Source organism: Aulonocara stuartgranti (genome assembly GCF_965226115.1).
Source record: "Aulonocara stuartgranti genome assembly, chromosome: 12".
NCBI lineage: Eukaryota > Metazoa > Chordata > Actinopteri > Cichliformes > Cichlidae > Aulonocara > Aulonocara stuartgranti.
This window is the reverse complement of record NC_138948.1, coordinates 27,194,349-27,213,754: the sequence shown is the minus strand read 5'-3', so window position 1 is coordinate 27,213,754 and position 19,406 is coordinate 27,194,349. Positions and strand designations below refer to the sequence as shown.

The following is a 19,406-nucleotide window of genomic DNA, read 5'->3' as shown; positions in this document are numbered from 1 at the left end:
CCCATATATGCATGTAGCAGAAACACACAGAAGGACACTGTGGCTATAACACATATATTCCTGCTCTTGTTGTTTAATAATCATTTCAAATCCTTTTTCTTGCAGAGCCACCTCTATTGGCCCAAGTTGCCCCAGTGATCACCACCGGGAGCGGTCAGTCACTTAGTATTCCTTGCATGTTGTTGGATGGAATTCCTCTTCCAGAAAGACACTGGTCCAAGAATGGAAAACCTGTAAGGCTGGTAAAAACATCAAACTCAAACCTGCCTCTCCCATGGATCATATCTGTGTTTGTGTATGACAGGAATATTTTTACTTTTTTCGTTTGCACAGTTCCATCTGAACAGAAGGATGTTCTTGAGGAGCGATGGCAGTTTGTACATCGAAAGAGCCATCCCAGAGGACACTGGGATTTATGTGTGCACTGCGGTTAATGTGGCAGGCTCCGCGAACATCACAGTCAGCCTGGAGGTTCACGGTAGGAGAGTAAAGGAATAGTAACACTCACATTACCAATAAAATCAAAGCCAGCAAACAATAAGCACAAGCAGCTAAGACAGGCTTATAGTCTTGGAGATACTCCAGAAAGTAACTGACTCAAATTATTGTAGTAAATGACCCGCTGTAAAATCCCAAATTGTGTGTGTAATTTACATTTTTGGCACAGCCAGGTTAGTTGTTTCCCACTTTCTTCAAGTCTTTATACTAAGCTTCCATAATCCAAGCTAAACTAAACTTACATCTCCTACATCTGGTTCTATCGTCATATTTAATGTGCACTAATAAAATATCAGCAAGAAAATATATGAGCCTAATCTAAAAGCAGACCCTTTCACTCACTGAATGCACTTTCTCAGTGCAAAGTTTGCAACCACAGGCTATATAATTGGACAATTAAGCCAAAAATGTGCCAACTCAGCATGGAAAAATTTTTTGAATGAATCGACCACCTGTTGTCATCACAGAGAGAGGGCCTGCTTTATTGCATGCTTTGATAAATGGAGTCATGAGCATGTAATGACAGACAGCCAGGATCACGGTTCATCATCAGTTTGTAATGAAGAATTGCCTCAAACGCCGATGTTGCTGGTCAGCTGAGGCCGGTGGTAATGCAGCAGCAGATCGCTTCTTCACGCTCAGTCAGACAGCTGTGTTTTATGACCTTATTCTTCCACAGTGCCCCCAGAGATCAGCGCTGGTCCGTACCACTACATAGCCAACGAGGGTGTAGCCATCAGGCTATCATGCGAAACCACCGGCGTTCCCAAACCAGATGTTGTCTGGTCCAAGGTAACACTCGCAACCTTCAGCTTCAGCTCAGTAAATCAAGCGTGACTTCCACAGCACCGTCTAGTCCAAGGTCAGCCCTTTGTATCAGTTCAGCTTACAATGAGTCATTATTAGCACTTTGGAAATAATTATCACAATCAGGCAACAGCAAAAATCAATACTCAGCGGTGATGGGATCTAGATTATCCTTAAGAGTGCAATCTTGGACCGTGCCAGTCAATACAAGCATAACGATATTAATAAAACCAGAATCAAATCAGTGTGAAATGACTGATAATGAAAAAGGGTTTTAATTCTGAATTCATTTTGAGGCACACTGAGTTACTCTGGATATTTTTTTTATTTTACACATACATCTGTAGCACTTCAAATCGCCTTCACTTACTGTGATTACATTTACATAAATACAATTACATTTTTTTGTCTTATTCAAACAGTTTTCTTTTTTTCCCCTCTGGTCTTTTCTTTGATTTGTCAGAACACAAAAAAACAGAACAAAACAAAACAGCACCAACAAAAACAGTTTCCACTGCAATCAAGACTTGATTAACCTGGCCAGGGAGGGAAGTAACCATGGCAACTTTACTATATTGCTGCTTGACTGGTGCAAATCACTCTGTTTTTATCGTACCTTAGGAATCTATTTCAAGACTTTCCCGCATCCCCTCCTAGTACAACACTTCATCATATCACGAGAGGAAAACACAAAAGTTTATGTGCAACCAGGCGGTGCTAAGCCGATGCTCTCGATCCATCCAGGATGCAAAAACAGATCTTATTACAGCTTGTGTGGTACTGCAGCGTTGCCTTTGACAGCCGCTGCAATATAACAGATTAATAATTTGTAATGTTGCTAAAGCTGTGAGATAAATATTGCCTGGTAAAAAGTGTACATTTATCTTTGACGTGTAGTGAAGCAGAAGCGGCAGTTTGTATACTGTTAATGCATCTGTTTCTCTTCCACCACTGAAATTAGGAACTGCAGTGATATCATCTTTTCTTTAAAGGCAAGAAAAACATGGCCGATGAAATACCCTGCCACTATTACGTACCCTGTACTAATACTACCCTGCACGAGGTCAGCATGCTGTTGTTGTCTACATGTTGCTGAACTGAGCCGGATTTATATTCCACCCGGCCTTTCCCCTAACATTTTCAAAATGTTACTCTAGAGTCAAGTAAATTTACCTTCTTGTCAGATAAAAGTGTATCTGTTAAAGCGCTCTAATGTTCAGAGCGAGTGGATGCGCAGCTGCCTCGGTTCTTGCGTGTGCACGCTGCAGATAGAGAGCAATCCGAAGGGGTGGCCAGTAATTCCATTAGACATCAAAGGTTGGGTTGTAAACCTTGAACTAATCTTAGCATCCATGCGCACGCTTGTGTGGAGGACTTTTCTAATATAATATGTTCTGTCTGATCTTATTCTGCCAGGGGAGGCAGCCCCTGCCCAGGGACAGCTCCGCTCTTCAGTCTGACTCTGAGGGACACCTCCACATCCCCAACCCCTCCGCCGAAGATGCAGGCATCTACATCTGCACTGCCACCAGTCCTGTGGGCTATGCTAGTCGCGAGATCCAGCTGAGTGTCAATAGTAAGGCGAACGGAGGCAAACAGTTTGCGTTTGGAATTGTAAAGGAAGTGCCTATGTGGTCGTCTAACAAGTTCTTTTGTTGTGTTCAAGCTGTGCCAAAGATAATGGGCGTGACTGGTCACGACAACACAGTAAACATGGCTGCAGAGGTGGGGGCAGAGGTTGTTCTCCCGTGTGAGGCTGAAGGGAGTCCTTCTCCGTTAGTCACGTGGAGCCGAAACGGGCATCCCATCCCCCCCGTCACAGCTGGGTAAGAGGAAGCCTTACCTCACCCCGACAATCATGCAGTTAAATGTCTCAAATATAAGCTGACATAATCCAAAAGCACTAACCATACTTTACCTCTGACTTAACTAACACCTGAGTCAGCTTTTACAAAGAGCTCTGGCTGTTGTTCAAAGCTTCTGCTAACATGTCGTAATGCCTCTGGAAGAGCGGCCAGGCAGAGGCAGCAGAGACTAGAGATCTGTGTGTGGGCATCACCAGTTGGCTAAACCGAGGTAAAACATCTGGTCCCACGTGGTTGCCTGATTCCTGGCTTTCATGTGTGGTCACTCTGGGCGCAGACAGGCAGGCAGGCTGCCCCGAGACACGAGCTGGATGGATGACAGGCAGACTCTTTGGGCCAGACACCAGGCCGAATCATTTAGTGCAGATAGAAGAATGACAGAGGGAGTTGAAAGCCGTTGTGACTCAGATACAGTATGACTTGTGTGGGGTCAGGAAGAAGGAAACGGTGGGGGGTGGCGTTGGAGGGAGGGGGTGCCAGGAAGAGGGGCGGAAAGTGAACTGACAGTGGAAGAGATACAAGTTGTGTCTGTCTGATGTTCAGATTCCCCGCGGTGTTTCGGCAGTAAAACAACATGCTGACTCTTTACTAGTCCTGTCTGATGAGAATAACACATCCCTGTGAACAAACCCAGCGTCATGCTTTGCATACGCAGGGACCTATGGAAGGAGCGGGCTCTGTAAAGGAACATTAACTCCTTTAAGCTACACTCTGAGGTTCGGAGGAAATAACTGAGGGGTGCTGATTTTTAAAATAACTTAAACAGTGGGAGATGATATTTATCTCATATCCATGTATTCAGACTAGTACCAGGCAGGGAGTTTTTTGTTTTTCTCTTTCCTTTTTTCAATACTGAGTCAGAAGATTTGGTCACAGGAGACCTGATCCTGATGAGGCCAATTTGTCCCAGTTAGTCTTTGGCCAGTCGCACTGTGTACACAGATGACACCAATGTGGGGAGTGATGGATGAGCGAGAGGGGCTGTTCATGTCACGCGGAGCAGCACCGCTGTAGCCTGAGCTCACATTAACCACTGCAGAGGCCGCCTTTCAGTTTTCGAGCTGGATGCTGTCGTCTCTCCTACGGCTGTTTGGGGAGGTGGGGGGGTGGGTGAAAGACATTACACCATATGTGCGTCTAAAATACAGAGCTCTTTGTGCTTCTAGCTCGTTTCCACTTAGACAGGCGTGTTATTGTTAGAATTTGGTTGCTTAGCAGACACACTTATCAAAGATAAATCGCAGAGGTGTGTTTACATTGCTGTATATTATACATTTGTACAGCTGGATAGCTTCTGTAGCATTTCAGGTTACCACACCCTCCTTTAAAGTTGCTGACCCACAGCAAGCAAGGCCTGACTTTGGAGCTGAGGTTGTGTACTGGAGTGTATGTGATGACCACCATCTGTCCACTTGTTTGACTTTGACAAACATCAAAAAAAACAAATGGCAAGTTGGGCCAAAACGTTGCTTTGAACTTAGTTGGTCCCAGGAAGGATGACGCTTTGACTTTGGAGACCTGTGCGACCTTTCATTCGAGCTCCACCATTAAGTCAACCTTTTGATTTTCACTTTATCTTTATTTCCTGACCCCGCGGTCGTAAACGCACAATAGCTGCACACGCAAACAGAAAAATCCGCATTGATCTTTTTGAACCTACAACCTTTCCCATGGTGATATTATCAGGTCAAACACTGCTGACCCTTTCACATTGTAATTATCCCAGACAATCGTACTTAGCTCTGGATGAGGTCCAGACTCCGGCTATTGCTTGCTCTTTATGAACTCTAACCCTCACACATTTTCTTTTTCCATTTCAACAAAACAACACAATTGAATAAGGACCACTAAGTGTTTGACAGCATAATTCAATTTATGTATACCTGTCAAATGCTCTGATACTTGTTGTACAACCCAAATACCAAAAAAAAAAAAAAAGTTTGGACGCTGTATAAAATGTCAACCAGAACGTAATGATTTGCGTCTCTCATAAGCCCACATTTTATTTACAATACAGCACAGAAAAGATATTAAATGTTTAAACTCTGAAAAAATATGAGCTAATTCTGAATTTGATGGCAGCAACAAATCTAGAAAAATTGGGGCAGGGCCATGTTTACTACTGTGTAGCATTCCCTCTTCTTTTAACAGCAGTCCATAAACATCTGGGAGCTGAAGAGACCAGCTGTGGGACTTCTTGGAATGTTGTCCCGTTCTTATGTGATATAGGATTCTAGCTGCTCAGCAGTCCTAGATCTTCTTTGTCATGTTTTTCACTTCATGATGCCAGATGTTTCCAGTTGGTAAATGTTTTGAACTGCAGTTCAACACCCAGACTCTTCTGCTATGAAGTCATTGTAATAGATGCAGTGTGCAGTTTAGCATTGTTTTGCTGAAATGTGCAAGACCATCCCTGAAAAAGACATCATCTGGTACAAAGTTTCTCTGGAATCTTTCTAGCTTTGCAGATGTGCAAGCTGCCACTTTTGCTATTGCACCCCCTGCAGGATTTTGAAATGAGTGCTGATAACAACACAGACGCTCCCTCTCTTCTTTGCTGCAGAGATTTTTGTGTCCATTTTCTCCAAAAAAGAAGTTAAAGTCTTGATTCATCTGAACACTGAACAGTTTTCCACTTTTCCTCAGTCAGCTTTAAAGGAGTTCTGGCCTGCAGGAGGTGGTTTATATGCATGCTTCAAAATATAGGAGATATAGGAGAGAAAAAGAAAACAGACACACCTATTTTATCAGAACACAGTAGCTGTAGATCTTCAGTGACTCATAAAGTTCTGTGTTTTCTCCATGTCTTTGCCCTTGACCCCTAACCACTCCCCAGGTTCACTGTTTTGCCTTCAGGCTCTCTGAAGATCACTGATGTGCGCCTGATTGATAGTAAACTGTACACCTGCACTGCAGAAAACCCAGCAGGCAACGCGTCCCTAAGCTACAATTTACACATTCAAGGTAACTCCACAGGGTTTCAGTAAAAGTTGAAGTTTATGGAAACTTGTTTGTTCAGCCAATATCTTTAAGTCTCTGTGTGAATATATCACTTATATGTGAGACGTGTGTATGAATACAGTTCCAAATATTTTTGCACATAGATTTTTGCTACTTTAAAGCCATTTACCATGACATACTCAAGTTACAGTTTTATGATGGGCTTAAAGCTGCTGTCGAGCTTCAATATTGCATTAACAGCTGGGGAATTTCATTCATTTTTATGCACAGTTCTCTATGTTTTTTTTCATTTCAGGTTTGAGAGCTGATGCGAAATCAGTTGGTTATCGGTAGTTGTGGGCCATCCCTTTGTTATTTCTTCATAAATTTAGCAGGAAAAGGGAACTGGAGATTATTCAAAGCTACAGCATGGACAGCCTGTAACTTTAATGTGATAAAGTTTGTGTCAATGTTCAAAACTATGTGCATCTAATATTTAGGATATTTGTTTTGTCCTCAGCTAAACCCAGGATTCTGCCAGCACCCTCCCTCCTGAAAGCCCTGCTCGGCCAAACAGTGACTCTGCCATGTATAGCGCAGGGAGAGCCGAGCCCTGAGATCAGCTGGTTTCGCAATGGATCACCTGTTGGGGACAAGAATGTTACACCCCTGAGGATCCAGCAGGTCAGCCACGCCGACCAGGCCGCCTACCGGTGTGTGGCCTCGAACAGTGCAGGACAGGAGACCTTGGAGATCAAGCTGGAAATTCTTGGTGAATGTCACGAGTTCAATTCCTCAGACCTGCTTGTTCACTTGCAGAACTATTAAATTGTGACTCATGGTTGTTTTCTATGATATATCTGAACAACTATTCACTATCACTGGTCATATGAAGGTTCACTAATGATGCATCTGTTTTCGGCCCTCTCAGCGTTTAGAGGCACATTCACTTTAGGCGCACATTGACCGTACAAACTGGCAAACAGTGAGCTATTTGACCTTCTGATAAACATTCACAAAGGGAGATGACTTCGGGTTAAGAACTCAGAGTCGTGTCCATTTGTACTGAATCAAGCTTTCTTGTTGTTATTTACGTGATATATAAATAATATTATTCTTCCCGATCAGTCCCCTTTTATATTTCCATGCCCTTGTTCCTCTCTGACACATGCTCTTACTCATCTGCAGTCTGCCTTTGATGCTTTCCCAGCTTCCCTACTTAATCATTTACTCATTTTCAACATCAAGGGGATCAAGCGCACAGGGACATTCTAACCTCTCCTAAACCAAAACTCATCTTTTAAAAGCAAAAAACTGGATTTTCCCATTCTTCTTACAGATGTTCAGGCTTTAACAGCTGTTGTTTCTTTTTGCAGCAACCCCTGTAATTGCTTTGATTCTCTCTATTTCACGCTTGACTTGTTGGTTTCAGTTTGACTTACATGTGCCGTTTGTGTGGTCCTGTCACTTTGTGTGGCATTTTTTGGGGTCTCTCTCTTAAAAAAATGATCTCGATCTCAATATGACTGTCTGATCTAAGAGATAAGAAAAAGAAGTCAGCCTGGCTCAGGCTGTCAAAGCATGATGCACGCTCTGGTCATTGGGGAGAATCTGTTCGGTTTTTCAAATCATGTTTAGATCCTATTGAGGCTTCTTCTTACTCCGAAACCTAAAACTAATTGTCATTGCACCTCTTATTTATTAGCTGCCCTTGCACTTTGAACTAGCACTTAACATATTTTTCTGTACTCACAGAGGCCCCGACCTTTGCCGAACCTGGAGATGTTATCATGGAGAAAGTGGCAAACAGCAAGGTCATCATCCCTTGCCCCGCTAAAGGTATGGAATGATTCACAGATGAGTCAGCGTGGACACACTGAAAAGGTGTAATTCAAGTTTTAGGGAGCCTAAAACTGAACTCTGTCATCTTTCAGTTTGTTTCTGCAACACAGAAAGGAGAAAAAAAAGAGAGAAATCAATGTTATATGTAGGACAGTGATGTGTTTTTGTGCGCAATCAAAAGAATGTTTCACTGTCACCACAGACTCCTAGTTGCCATCTTAAAAGGAGAAACTTCTTTTCACTGCAGCACCCGGAGGCATGCCATTGTCTCTATTTCCTAACATCCATTTGCGAACGAGAGACATTCTGTAGGGATGTGGAGGACCTGCTGTTTTATCAAAACGCAGCAAGCGTCGGTGTCGCGTCTCCGTCTGGACTGATGGCTACTCAGTGGCAGCCCGCACAAACAGGTATTGTTTGTGTGGAGCTGTGTCATGGTAACCAGCTCAATGAGAGGAGGTGAGCACTGTGTATAATGTGGAGCAACAGCTGGAACATCAGTCTGCCTCCTGCCTCTGTGAGCCACATCTGCTTTCCTGTGTGTCGGGCCTGCTGGGAGCGGAATCCTAATTACAGGCTGCTTCTGGCAGATAAAGGACAGAGATGTCTGAGGTGCGCCGTGAAGCACAGGAAGAGAAAGACGAAGCCTCGCTGGCCTCACCTTTCTTCTGAGTCATACGGAAGGGTTGACAGTACCAAGCACAGAAATACAGAAATGCTTGATGCTCTTGACGGGCCGGAGAGGCAGTCAGCCTGCAGCACCAAACGAGGATCCCCACTTTCTTTGGTCCTTTTGTTTTCTTTGAGATCTATCTGCACGAGGGGAAACAAGCACAGTCTCTGCCAGAAGTTAATTATTAATTCACCAACAAGCACATTGCATTTGATAGAGGTAATTATTGGAGAAACACATGGAAGAGATAATCTCAGACTTCGTCAGCCCCGGTAAATAAATTCAGAGCCTGCTAATGAGATCTGTTAACATCTAAAACACAACATCTGTATGCATTTCCCGCAGCAATGAGATAATGAATTTGCTTCAGAGCTCCTTAACTGTAAACACGTGTTCTGAGAGGAAACAGACAGTAACGTCACCTTTGGTTGTGCTGCGTCTTCTCCTGCTTTTTGGGGGATGGAGAAGGAAGGGTGCTGCGGTTGATTTTTCAAGTGGTGTTTGTATATGTGTCACCTCTGTAAATCGAGGGAGTGTGGCTCTGTGCTGCTCTGTTAGTCTGTTAGGGAATCTGTTGTGGAGATTTTTGGAGGGTTACAAAGCTTTTTAAATTCTCCACCTTGTCCCTGATCCAGTTTTCTTCTGTCGGGCATTTCTAGCTCTATTTCCACCCAATAATCCACCAAACACATGTGTTTTTAAGGCTCCTGAGGAAACACGCCAGTGCCTTTGAACCACTTGTTCAACACTATCTTTCTTACAGCTCTTACTCTCTCTACTCACTCTCATCCCAGTGTTTAGCAATAAATCTTTGTCTGCATTTTAAGTATTACATCCTCCGTCACTCCTCTATGCAGTGTTTTACTTTTTTTTATGTGACTTTGACCTTGAAATCTTAAGCCTGCAGGCGACAAGGACTCTAACCATTTTGGCATCCACTCCCTGCTGTCCTGCTGTCTGATAAATGTAGAGAGCTGGCTTTTTTGTAGTCTGGGCTGCTTGCCCGTTAAGTTATCCTGCACAGAAGAAGAGAGATGGAAGTAACTCTTCTTTCTGTCCGATATGATCAATAAAGCTAATTTTATCCTCACTCGCTTTTCTTGTCGCTGCACCTGCAGGTTCGCCTAATCCCAAAGTACGCTGGTTCAAGAATGGCCTGGAGATACACCCCGAACAACCCGACTTTTCCGTGGCGAGGGATGGAGCTCTTGTAATTAGCGCAGCGTCTGCCAGCCACAGTGGGGACTTCAAGTGTGTGGCAGTTAATGAGGCAGGCTCTGTGGAGAGAAAGACCAGGCTAAAAGTGAATGGTGAGAACTTATCTCATGGCTGTTTTCCTGCTGTTAAAAGTATATTTTACACATAACGATGGTCCATAAACCTTTCTTTCTGTGCTGTCTTAGTTCCCCCTGAAATTCAAGATAATGGCCAACCGCTGAACCTCACTGTCACCTTGAAGCAGCCTCTCACGCTGGGATGTGACGCCTTTGGGATCCCCTCTCCAACAATCACCTGGACTAAAGATGGCAAAGCTGTGAGTGTGTCATCCTGGATTCCCATTTACAGAAAAATCTAAAAGCCAGGTTACATGTTTTTACTGTAAATGCTATCTTGTCGATCTCTAGCGGTACAATGCCACCAAGTGGCAATTATTTCAATAACATTTAAACAGTGTGGATGCACTCAAGCTGATTTCTGTGTGTGCAGGTGGACAACCCTGGGGTGTATCTTGAGAATGGAAATAGGCTGCTCAGAATCTACAGAGTTCAGCCTGAACATGCAGGACAGTTTGTCTGCACAGCTCAAAACTCAGCTGGAGAGACCCAAAGACAATATAACATAGTGGTGCAAGGTGAGCTCATTATAAACCTGCTTTCACATGGATATTTAAGAGGAAGGTATAAGGCAGCAAGAAAGACCAGTTTGGGGATCTGTGATAAGATACACATTCAGCATTCATTCTTAATGCAAACTAGTCATTGAGCATGTGGTGTTTTTCGCCAGCTCCACCTGTGATCTCAGGAACGTCTCGAATGCAGGAGTTAACTGTGGTACTGGGCCAGGAGGTGGAGTTTCAGTGTCGGGTTAGTGGAAAACCAGCGCCAAGAGTGGAATGGAGCCGCGACGGAGAGTAAGAATCTCTTTTATCGACGTGACATTCAGCAGCGTACACAGGATGCAGGATTCACTGAATTGATTCGATCATCCTTTCCGTTCTTTCTCCAGGGTTCTGTCCCGCGATGGAGACCCTCATGTGGAGTTTCTGGAAGATGGCCAGGTGCTGAAGGTGAAGTCAGTAAGGCCGAGAGACCAGGGTCTTTACCGGTGTCTGGCCAGTAACGACGCAGGAACTCAGATGCGCCAATTTAGACTCAACGTCCAAGGTTGTTTTGAACATTTTTTTTTAACAAAATGTAAACCTCCAACTACACTCACCTGAATTTAACAGCAGTTATTGATTTAACACCTATGAAAAAAACAAAGCAAAAAACAAAACAGTTGTATAGATTCAGGATATTACTCTGACATTTTTCCCTAAATTGCTGCTGTTATGGCAACACTCTGAGAAAGAGAATTGCGAGGCATCATATATAATTCATGTGAATGCCCAGCCTCTATAGTAACATAAGTTAACATTGTATTTAGCCATGTGGTCGATGTGCACATATTGAATTCTCTTTAAGGGGACATTTCTCTGTCAGGTGCAGTAATAGAGTACCACACGCTGCATTTCTTTTTTAGAAGGTTTCCTACACAAAAGCAAAGCATTCGCCTGTTGCTCTGGTTATTCTGTACTGTGTGCCAGTAAAAAATGATTTGGCTGTTAAAAATAAACGTGTTCTCTGTTTTTTACTCCAGCCCCTCCCACTATTAAGGGGACTACTGAGACATCAGAGGTGTCAGTGGTGCTGGGTTTCCCTGCAATCCTCCCCTGCAACGTCGAGGGCTTCCCCACACCCAGCATCACCTGGCTCAAGGACAATCACCCCATCGTATCCACTCCCCAGCTGACATACACCCGCGGTGGGCTGGCCCTGCGGCTGGGTTCGGCACAGGGAGACAGCAGCGGCCTCTACACTTGCAGGGCTACAAATCCAGCTGGCACTGCCATCAAGCACTATTCACTCAGTGTTCTGGGTAAGAGACATGTGCATCTCTAACAAGGTGAAAAATAAAAGAGGGATTTGATTTTTAATGTTTTCATCTCTTTAGTCCCACCGCAGATAGAAGGAGACTCTACCTCCCTAACGTTTGGTGGTCAGGAACAGAAAGTGCGGATCAATGGGAGCTTAACTCTGTCCTGCCTCGCCAAAGGTTTCCCCGAGCCCAAAGTCCAGTGGTTCAAAGACGGACAGGTCCGTGTGTGTCACCGTTAAAAGCTATGCTTCCTAAAATCAAAATGTGTTTTCAATGGAACAAGTTCTAACCTCTGCCAGCCTCTATTGGCAACTGGTATGAATTACAGCAACCCTCTTGCACAACCCACCTCCACTCGCCTTATTTAGTGTGATGAGTAAGCCAGTTAATTATAGACATAGAGGAAGAATCCAGTGATTAAACCTCAAGACATAAAACACTGTGCGATTTCTTTTTTTGTTTTTTTCGTGACCTACTGTGTTTTGATGTACTGTGTCCTTTATTCTGTTCAGAATGCAAGTGCACGTGTATGAATATTCTGCAGGGCCTACAATATGAGAAGCAGGAATTGGATTAAAGATGATGTAAAATATGATTTTCTTTCTGAGTGTGGGTGGAAGCTCTGTATGTCTTGGGTGTTTTAAAGCCACATTTAAAGATCTGCTAAATATTTTCTTGACACAGTAGTTCAAAGAGGCAACAAATCTTAAGGAGGCTCCATCGAGCTTAAAGAGCACTTTTGAACAAAGTATCAGAGACGGTCTGTTTTATTTATTCATCAACCCACAGATTCCTGCGAGCAATACTTCACATTAACTGTGTATTTTCTTTGTGTTTTAGCTGCTGACTGGAAACATCCATGCTGGCATTAAAGAGAGCGGCCACTTCCTTCACATAGAGAATGCCATGCTGTCCCATGAGGGTCAGTACACCTGTGTGGTCACCAACTCTGCAGGAGAGGACAAGAGACACTTTCGTGTAACTATTCAAGGTGTGTTCGGTTAATTCAGTGTATAGCAGCTAGAAAAACACTTCATTTTAAACCTTTGTATAGAAAGCAATCTGGCTCTAATGTGCCGCTGTCTCTTTAGTCCCTCCGATTTTCCACCGGGTGAATAACAGGGAAGCATCCTGGGGTTTGGGACACGAAGACGACCTTAATGATGAGAACGTGGTGGAGAAGCGGGAAGTTGTGCTAGGCCATCAAATCAGCCTGTCCTGTGAGAGCAATGCCATTCCCCCTCCCAAGCTCAGCTGGTATAAAGACGGCAAAAAGTTAACCTCTGCAGATGGAGTGGTGCTTCTTCCAGGTCAGGGAAAACTCTGTAAAACCTCATGTAAAACCACTAGTGCAGTTGTTATATGTAACTGAGGAGTCATTTTTAATGTATGACAGGGGGACAAGTGCTACAAATTGCCCGAGTGCAGAAGGAGGATGCTGGAAGGTATACGTGTCAGGCTGTTAATGAGGCAGGGGAGGATCGCATGCACTTTGATCTGGAGATTCTAGGTAAGTGAGTACATATACCTAAGTTAGATGTAATTAAAATGTTTGCATAATAAAATCTGTGATTATAGAGATGTAACTTAATAATTTCAGTTGTGTTTAACTTCCATAGTCCCTCCTGTTATTACTGGAGCATCAAAGGAGTTTATGGAGGAGATAGGAGCAGTGGTTAACAGCACCGTGGTTCTACACTGTGACGTGATTGGACATCCAGCTCCAGTCGTCTCCTGGCTGAGAGAAGGGCAGCCGGTGCACATGGACTCACAGCACCACATCAGTGAGGATGGGACTCAGCTTCAAGTTAGTTATCTCTGACCTTTGTGCACCGTTGCCAGCAAATAGACAGATCCAACCGTAACGTTCTATAGTGAAGAATAACGCTTGTGTCCTAACTTACAGCTTCTCAGTGTCCAGGTTTCAGACATGGCTGGGTATTCGTGTGTAGCGGAGAACAAGGTCGGAACAATTGAGAAGCTCTTCAGTCTGACAGTGCAAGGTAAACCCCCCCCCCAAAAAAACCCCAAAAAAGTCTTTACTGTGATATGCAACTCTCTTCTTTTTTTGCAGTCCCTCCTAGAATAACAGGCCCTAAAGAGGAGGAGGTTAGTGTGACTGAGGGCCACATGGTGTCTTTGCTGTGTGACGTCCAAGCATACCCTCCTCCAGAGATTACCTGGACCAAAGATGGACAAGTCCTCCATTTCAGCACCAGCATTCACATTCTGCCAGGTTAGCCTCTGGGCCATCTTCAATACCCAAATCCTTCAATCAGAAGCATTATATTGGGTAGAATCTAATTCTTGCACTGATATTTCATATCATTATTTGATATATTGCCTATATATATGTAATAGGTGGCCAGATGCTACAGTTGCCCCGGGCCAGACTAGAAGATGCAGGGCAATATGTTTGCACAGCCACCAACTCAGCAGGGCAGGACCAGAAGAGTATTCTCCTCAGTGTTTATGGTGAGCAAACACACTGTGACCCATCTGCACAATTCAGCCACATATACAGATGATCAAATCCCAAAACACTGCCTGGCAAAAAAAATCTGTTTATCTCAAGCCAGCTGTGACTGAGAAGAGTTCAGGAGTGACTCATTCGAATTCTGAATGAATCAAACTGAGATCATGTCCTCTCTAAATGTGCAAACCAACAGTCGTGCCCACCCTGAAGCCCCGGCACGATGCTGAGTCAGACTCGGTGACCCCTCAGGTTGGCTCCTCAGTCACCTTGCGATGCGAAGCCCACGGCTTCCCCGAGCCTGAAGTCACGTGGTACAAGAATGGGCTCCAGTTGGCTGCAGGGAACGGACTAAAGATGGATCAGTACCAGCTGGAGATAATAGGAGTCCAGGTCAGACTCATCAGACATTTTTTATGACTGCAAACAAAACATAAAAAAGGATTTTAAGGGGTTTTCAACAGCGTGCTGATGTGTAATGTATACATATTTTCACTGCACTCACTGTTCCTTTATCTGGTGCATTTAAAACCCCTGAGATAATTCTGACTAATTCTAACAGGCTGGAGCTGAGATCACCCATCTGAAAGCATTTGAAGCCGGTGTTCCAAAAAAAAAAAAAAAAATCATGAATCCCTTTGGATTATAACTTGTAAAGAAAACACAACTCACAATTTTTTCCTTTGTGGTTACTAGATGGGAGATAGTGGCACGTACACTTGCAAAGTGTCCAATGTGGCTGGACAGGCGGACAGAACCTTTAGGCTGACGGTTCATGGTAAAAATCACTCTGTAGCATTTTGGAACAAAATCGCTATAGACAAATGTCTTTAATGGACTAAATTCTCATAAATATATATTGACAGTTCCACCTGTCCTGGATGGACCTCTTCGAGAGTCTCTAAATTATAGCCTGGGCTCCCACGTGGCTCTGCTGTGTGAGGCCACAGGCGTACCCGTTCCCAGCATCTCTTGGCTTAAAGATGGAACTCCTATTGGTAAGTGGGAGGGAGTGACATGGAAATGTGGAGAAATGCAGACGTGCCAAAGGGTGTCACAGCTAGATTAAGTGGATCTGTGTGGTTTCCAGAAAGCAGCCTGCAGTGGCAGTGGTCTGTTCGAGGCACCAGGCTGGAGCTGGGGCCTCTCAGCCTGTCTCATGCCGGAACATACACGTGTGTGGCCAAGAACAGCGAGGGAGAAACACGAAAAGAGTACACAGTCACCGTGCAGGGTAACGAGGTTTCTTAAAGCATGTGTTATGAGAGAAATGATTTCAAAAGGTGTTTAACAGTAATCTCTGCCCTACTCAGTCTCCCCAACCATCCTGGACTCTGACCTCCCATCTGAAGTGAGTGCACCCAGAGGAGAGGAGCTGACCCTGGAGTGCAGAGCAAATGGAATCCCCACACCTCGCCTCAGCTGGCTGAAAGATGGAGTGACTCTGGAGGGATCGGATGCCCGTCACATTGCGTAAGTCATTCTCAGGCCCCGCTCTGTCAAGTGTGAAGTAATCATAACAATGGTAAATATTTGAATCGATGAACAGCCTTCATTAAGGGTTTGGGAAAGTGTCACCGTTAATCAGAAACACAGAGAATGATGTGCACGACGAACAAATGGTTTATAGTGTCTTGCCCAGTTAGATCATGAAAAACTGTAAAAGCAGCTGCTTCACAGCTGTTCGCCAGCTTATGTGGTCATCAGACAGTAAGCGACTGTGTTTATGTATCTGCATGCGACTGTGAGAAAACTGTGGGATGTGGGTGATAATGAAAGAATTACACCGAGGTTCAGATGTGGACAAATAATAGAGAAAAATGGATGTGAAAACAAAGCGTGCTTGTTCTCTGGCAGCGTGACATCTGATGGCAGCACACTGACTTTGCTGCGCCTGAGTCCTGAGGATTCTGGGACGTACACCTGCCTGGCTGTGAATTCGGCCGGCCAGGAGAGCAAAATCTACACCGTCTTTACTCTAGGTTGGTTTTTCACCCCTTAGCTTTGTTTATCTGCGTTAAGTTTCTGAGCGATTTCTTCACAGTCTATTTCATCTGTGGCAGTACCGCCATCTATTTCTGGTGAGACCACCATCCCCAAAGAGGTGCAGGTCACGCAGGACAGCGCTGTGACGCTAGAGTGTCAGGCAGCAGGAAACCCCCCGCCTCAGATCAGCTGGCTGAAGAATGGGCATCCGCTGCTCCTCAGTCACCGCGCTCGCCTCCTCTCCGGTGACTCTTTGCTGAGGTCAGTTAAGATGATTACAGACTGTGTTGTAAAAAGATTACAGGTTGGTGGATGAGGTCATTCTAAATGTTCTCTTTCTTCATTAAAAAAAAAAGGATTTCTCCTGTGCAGCTGTCTGATTCTGGAGTTTACACGTGTGTGGCACGCAGTCAAGCTGGTCTTGCAGAGCTCAGCTATAATGTCCAAGTCCAAGGTACAATCCCAACAGTAGATAACATGAAAACAGAACATGCTGGGTCGGTGGGGTTTCACACTCTGTGTTTATGGTCTGCAGTGCCCCCCGGTGTGAATCACGTCGAACCGGTGGAGCCAGTTTCAGTAATCCAGGGATCCTTGGTGACTTTATCCTGTGAAGCACGTGGCGTCCCCCCTCCGACGCTAACGTGGATGAAAGATGGACAGCCGCTGTCCCTTCACCGCAACCTGCTGCTGGATGGACAGGAGACAAGACTGCAGCTTCCTGACGTGGCCCCCTCAGATGCGGGCTTTTACAGCTGCGTGGCTAGTAACCAGGCTGGAAGCAGTACCAAGAGCTTCAACCTCACCGTGCTTGGTACGATCACCCTCTTTTTATTTATTTATATCTGCAATAAAGAAAAAGAACATAAGCTAACACATTTTGCTTTCTAATGCAGAGCCTCCAAAGATAGTCAGCTCCGACTCACCAGAAGAGCTGACCATAGCAGTTAACAGTCCACTTGAGCTGGAGTGCTCTGCTGTGGGAGTCCCACCTCCTACCCTCAGCTGGCTCAAGGATGGTCGGCCCGTGGAGAGATCTGATATCGTTCAGCAGGACGGAAACTTTATCAGGATTAGCAAAGTTCAGGTATAAATTACTGACTGTGCGAGCACATGTTCTCCTGAGATTGGCAATTTAAGGTGTAAAACTTTATTTAAGACAATGTATGTCGCTAAGACTTTTTCTAAGCAATCACTCCTGTTAAAAAACAAACAGAAAAACATACCCACTCTTTTTAAACCTTAGTCGTCACTTTAGTTGAGTGTAAATTTTCAAATAAAGCATTGTCATGCAAGAACCACTCAAGCTGATTGATATTGTCTCTTTAAAGGTCGAGGATGCAGGTCTGTACACCTGCTTGGCCAGCAGCCTAGCCGGAGAGGATGGAAAAAACCACTGGGTCCGGGTCCAAGGTGACACAAGCTGTTCTTGGATATTATTCAGCATGGAAGAAATATGTCATGCCCCCCTTTTCCCTTAACTTCCTCCTCTCTTTGCACCTGGTACTGCATGAATAAAGCTCTGTGTGCGATCAGGAATAAAAGTCTGGATTTTTACACAAGTGAAAAACAGACTTGCGCTGCTTGTATATCGGTCTCGCTGTTTTGCACGCAATATGACATGCATGCAGCGCAGGGTGCATTTTCTTGGGTTTTTATTGATGGCCTGACTTTAATTTATGAGTGTGCACTACTCACCATTTATTCCACTTGTTAATATTTGAGTAAAATGATGCTTCTATAAATATAATCATACACAATGCAGTTAAGACCTGCGAGACTGCTTAGATCAGTGTTTTCCCAAATTCATGGTGTTTCTTTTCCCCATTCCTATAATTAAGACTCTTCTAGAAGATTCAAAACTGTGTGGCACACATTTTTATAGCACTTTTTTTTAGTAATGTCTTTTTTTAAGTGAAAACACATGCTTTTTATACCTGTCCCCGATCTACATTCTGACTTCATCTGTTCCACACGGCCTCATAACTTTACCAAGCTCTTCCTGAAGGAGCACTTCAGGCTCACAGCACTTTTTTTTTTTTTACTTTCCTTTTGTTGCTGTGGATCACATAAATCTTAATGGTCAGTGGTTGTGTTGCAGTACCACCAACGCTCCTTGGCTCAGGTGATGTGAGGACATTGACAGTGCCGGTTAACGGTCACCTCACTCTGGAGTGCCTGGCTGACAGCGACCCTCCTCCACACATAGAGTGGTACAAGGGTGAAACCAAACTGCAGGTGCAGAATGTGAACTCAAATAAGTCATCCACTATTAAAAGTATTGATCTCCTCTTTGACTTGCGTATTCTATCTTTCCTTTCCTTCTGTTGTATCAGCTGGGTGGTCGTATCCAGCAGCTGGCAGGGGGTCAGTACCTGGAGATACAGGAAGTCAGGTCTGAGGATAGCGGCCAGTATAGCTGTGTGGTTACCAACATAGCTGGAAGCAGCAGTCTCTTCTTCACTGTGGAAATTCTCTGTAAGCATACTTGTCATATCTTGTTTTTAAACTGTTGAACTTTTGAACCGTAGACATAAACACATGACAACCAAATATTTAACTCAGCAAGTTGCCAGTTACTGCAGTTAGTAACCAGTCCAAGTTATCAAGGAGAGAGTGAAAGATCAAAGTATACTCCATTCTTTGGAGTCATGCCAAACACTGCAGACAATGGAGCTGCTTCTAAAAATGTTTTGCAGTAAAAGTGTTAGTGAGCTATGAATGAATGGCACACTGAGCTGCTATTTATCAAGGGGTTGCCACAGTGAATACATCTGGATGCTTTGACTTGCCACAGATGAAAAAACCCCCAAACAGTGGATGACCTTTGTGGTGTAACCCTCTAATTCAGGGGTCCCCAATCCCAGTCCACGAGGGCTGGTGTCCCTGCAGGTTTTAGATGTGTCCTTGATCCATCACAGCTGATTTAAATGGATACATTACCTTCTCAACATGTCTTGAAGTTCTTCAGAGGCCTGGTATTGAACTAATCATGTGATTCAGGTGTGTTGACCCAGGGTGAGATCTAAAACCTGCAGGGACAACGGCCCTTGTGGACTGGGATTGGGGACCCCTGCTCTAATTGATCCAGTCTTGGAATAAGACAAATGCAAGTACGATACCTCGTGAGCCCCTGAGGCTGGGTTTCTGTCGCCTCCTGGTGTCAAACCGGGGACCTACATGT

At 44.4% G+C, this 19,406-nt stretch overlaps 1 protein-coding gene and 1 long non-coding RNA gene across 3 annotated transcripts in view; one reads left to right on the top strand and one right to left on the bottom strand.

Moving 5' to 3' along the window:
* hmcn2 (hemicentin 2) overlaps nt 1-19,406 on the top strand; it is a 47,966-nt gene that overhangs the window by 12,921 nt on the left and 15,639 nt on the right. Inside the window, exons 18-52 of one of the 2 annotated variants that reach the window (XM_082555451.1) lie at nt 106-233; nt 334-478; nt 1,178-1,290; nt 2,722-2,881; nt 2,972-3,131; nt 6,007-6,134; nt 6,631-6,882; nt 7,866-7,949; nt 9,744-9,935; nt 10,029-10,159; nt 10,333-10,477; nt 10,630-10,756; nt 10,852-11,009; nt 11,485-11,763; nt 11,839-11,981; nt 12,604-12,754; nt 12,855-13,073; nt 13,160-13,273; nt 13,383-13,570; nt 13,670-13,766; nt 13,838-13,999; nt 14,125-14,238; nt 14,433-14,629; nt 14,933-15,014; nt 15,103-15,234; nt 15,327-15,470; nt 15,550-15,709; nt 16,094-16,218; nt 16,300-16,483; nt 16,579-16,676; nt 16,758-17,036; nt 17,119-17,309; nt 17,554-17,635; nt 18,324-18,460; nt 18,559-18,700. In XM_082555451.1, coding sequence (XP_082411577.1) covers nt 106-233; nt 334-478; nt 1,178-1,290; nt 2,722-2,881; nt 2,972-3,131; nt 6,007-6,134; nt 6,631-6,882; nt 7,866-7,949; nt 9,744-9,935; nt 10,029-10,159; nt 10,333-10,477; nt 10,630-10,756; nt 10,852-11,009; nt 11,485-11,763; nt 11,839-11,981; nt 12,604-12,754; nt 12,855-13,073; nt 13,160-13,273; nt 13,383-13,570; nt 13,670-13,766; nt 13,838-13,999; nt 14,125-14,238; nt 14,433-14,629; nt 14,933-15,014; nt 15,103-15,234; nt 15,327-15,470; nt 15,550-15,709; nt 16,094-16,218; nt 16,300-16,483; nt 16,579-16,676; nt 16,758-17,036; nt 17,119-17,309; nt 17,554-17,635; nt 18,324-18,460; nt 18,559-18,700 — 5,343 coding nt within the window. Of the gene's footprint in view, nt 1-105; nt 234-333; nt 479-1,177; nt 1,291-2,721; nt 3,132-6,006; nt 6,135-6,630; nt 6,883-7,865; nt 7,950-9,743; nt 9,936-10,028; nt 10,160-10,332; nt 10,478-10,629; nt 10,757-10,851; nt 11,010-11,484; nt 11,764-11,838; nt 11,982-12,603; nt 12,755-12,854; nt 13,074-13,159; nt 13,274-13,382; nt 13,571-13,669; nt 13,767-13,837; nt 14,000-14,124; nt 14,239-14,432; nt 14,630-14,932; nt 15,015-15,102; nt 15,235-15,326; nt 15,471-15,549; nt 15,710-16,093; nt 16,219-16,299; nt 16,484-16,578; nt 16,677-16,757; nt 17,037-17,118; nt 17,310-17,553; nt 17,636-18,323; nt 18,461-18,558; nt 18,701-19,406 lie in introns of both variants that reach the window. The other variant, XM_082555450.1, reaches the window with a different exon arrangement.
* On the bottom strand, nt 17,011-19,380 carry LOC309719374. Its single transcript, XR_014280232.1, has 3 exons — nt 19,345-19,380; nt 17,149-17,259; nt 17,011-17,067 (listed from the first exon to the last, which is right to left on the bottom strand). It is a non-coding gene; the product is annotated as an uncharacterized lncRNA (long non-coding RNA).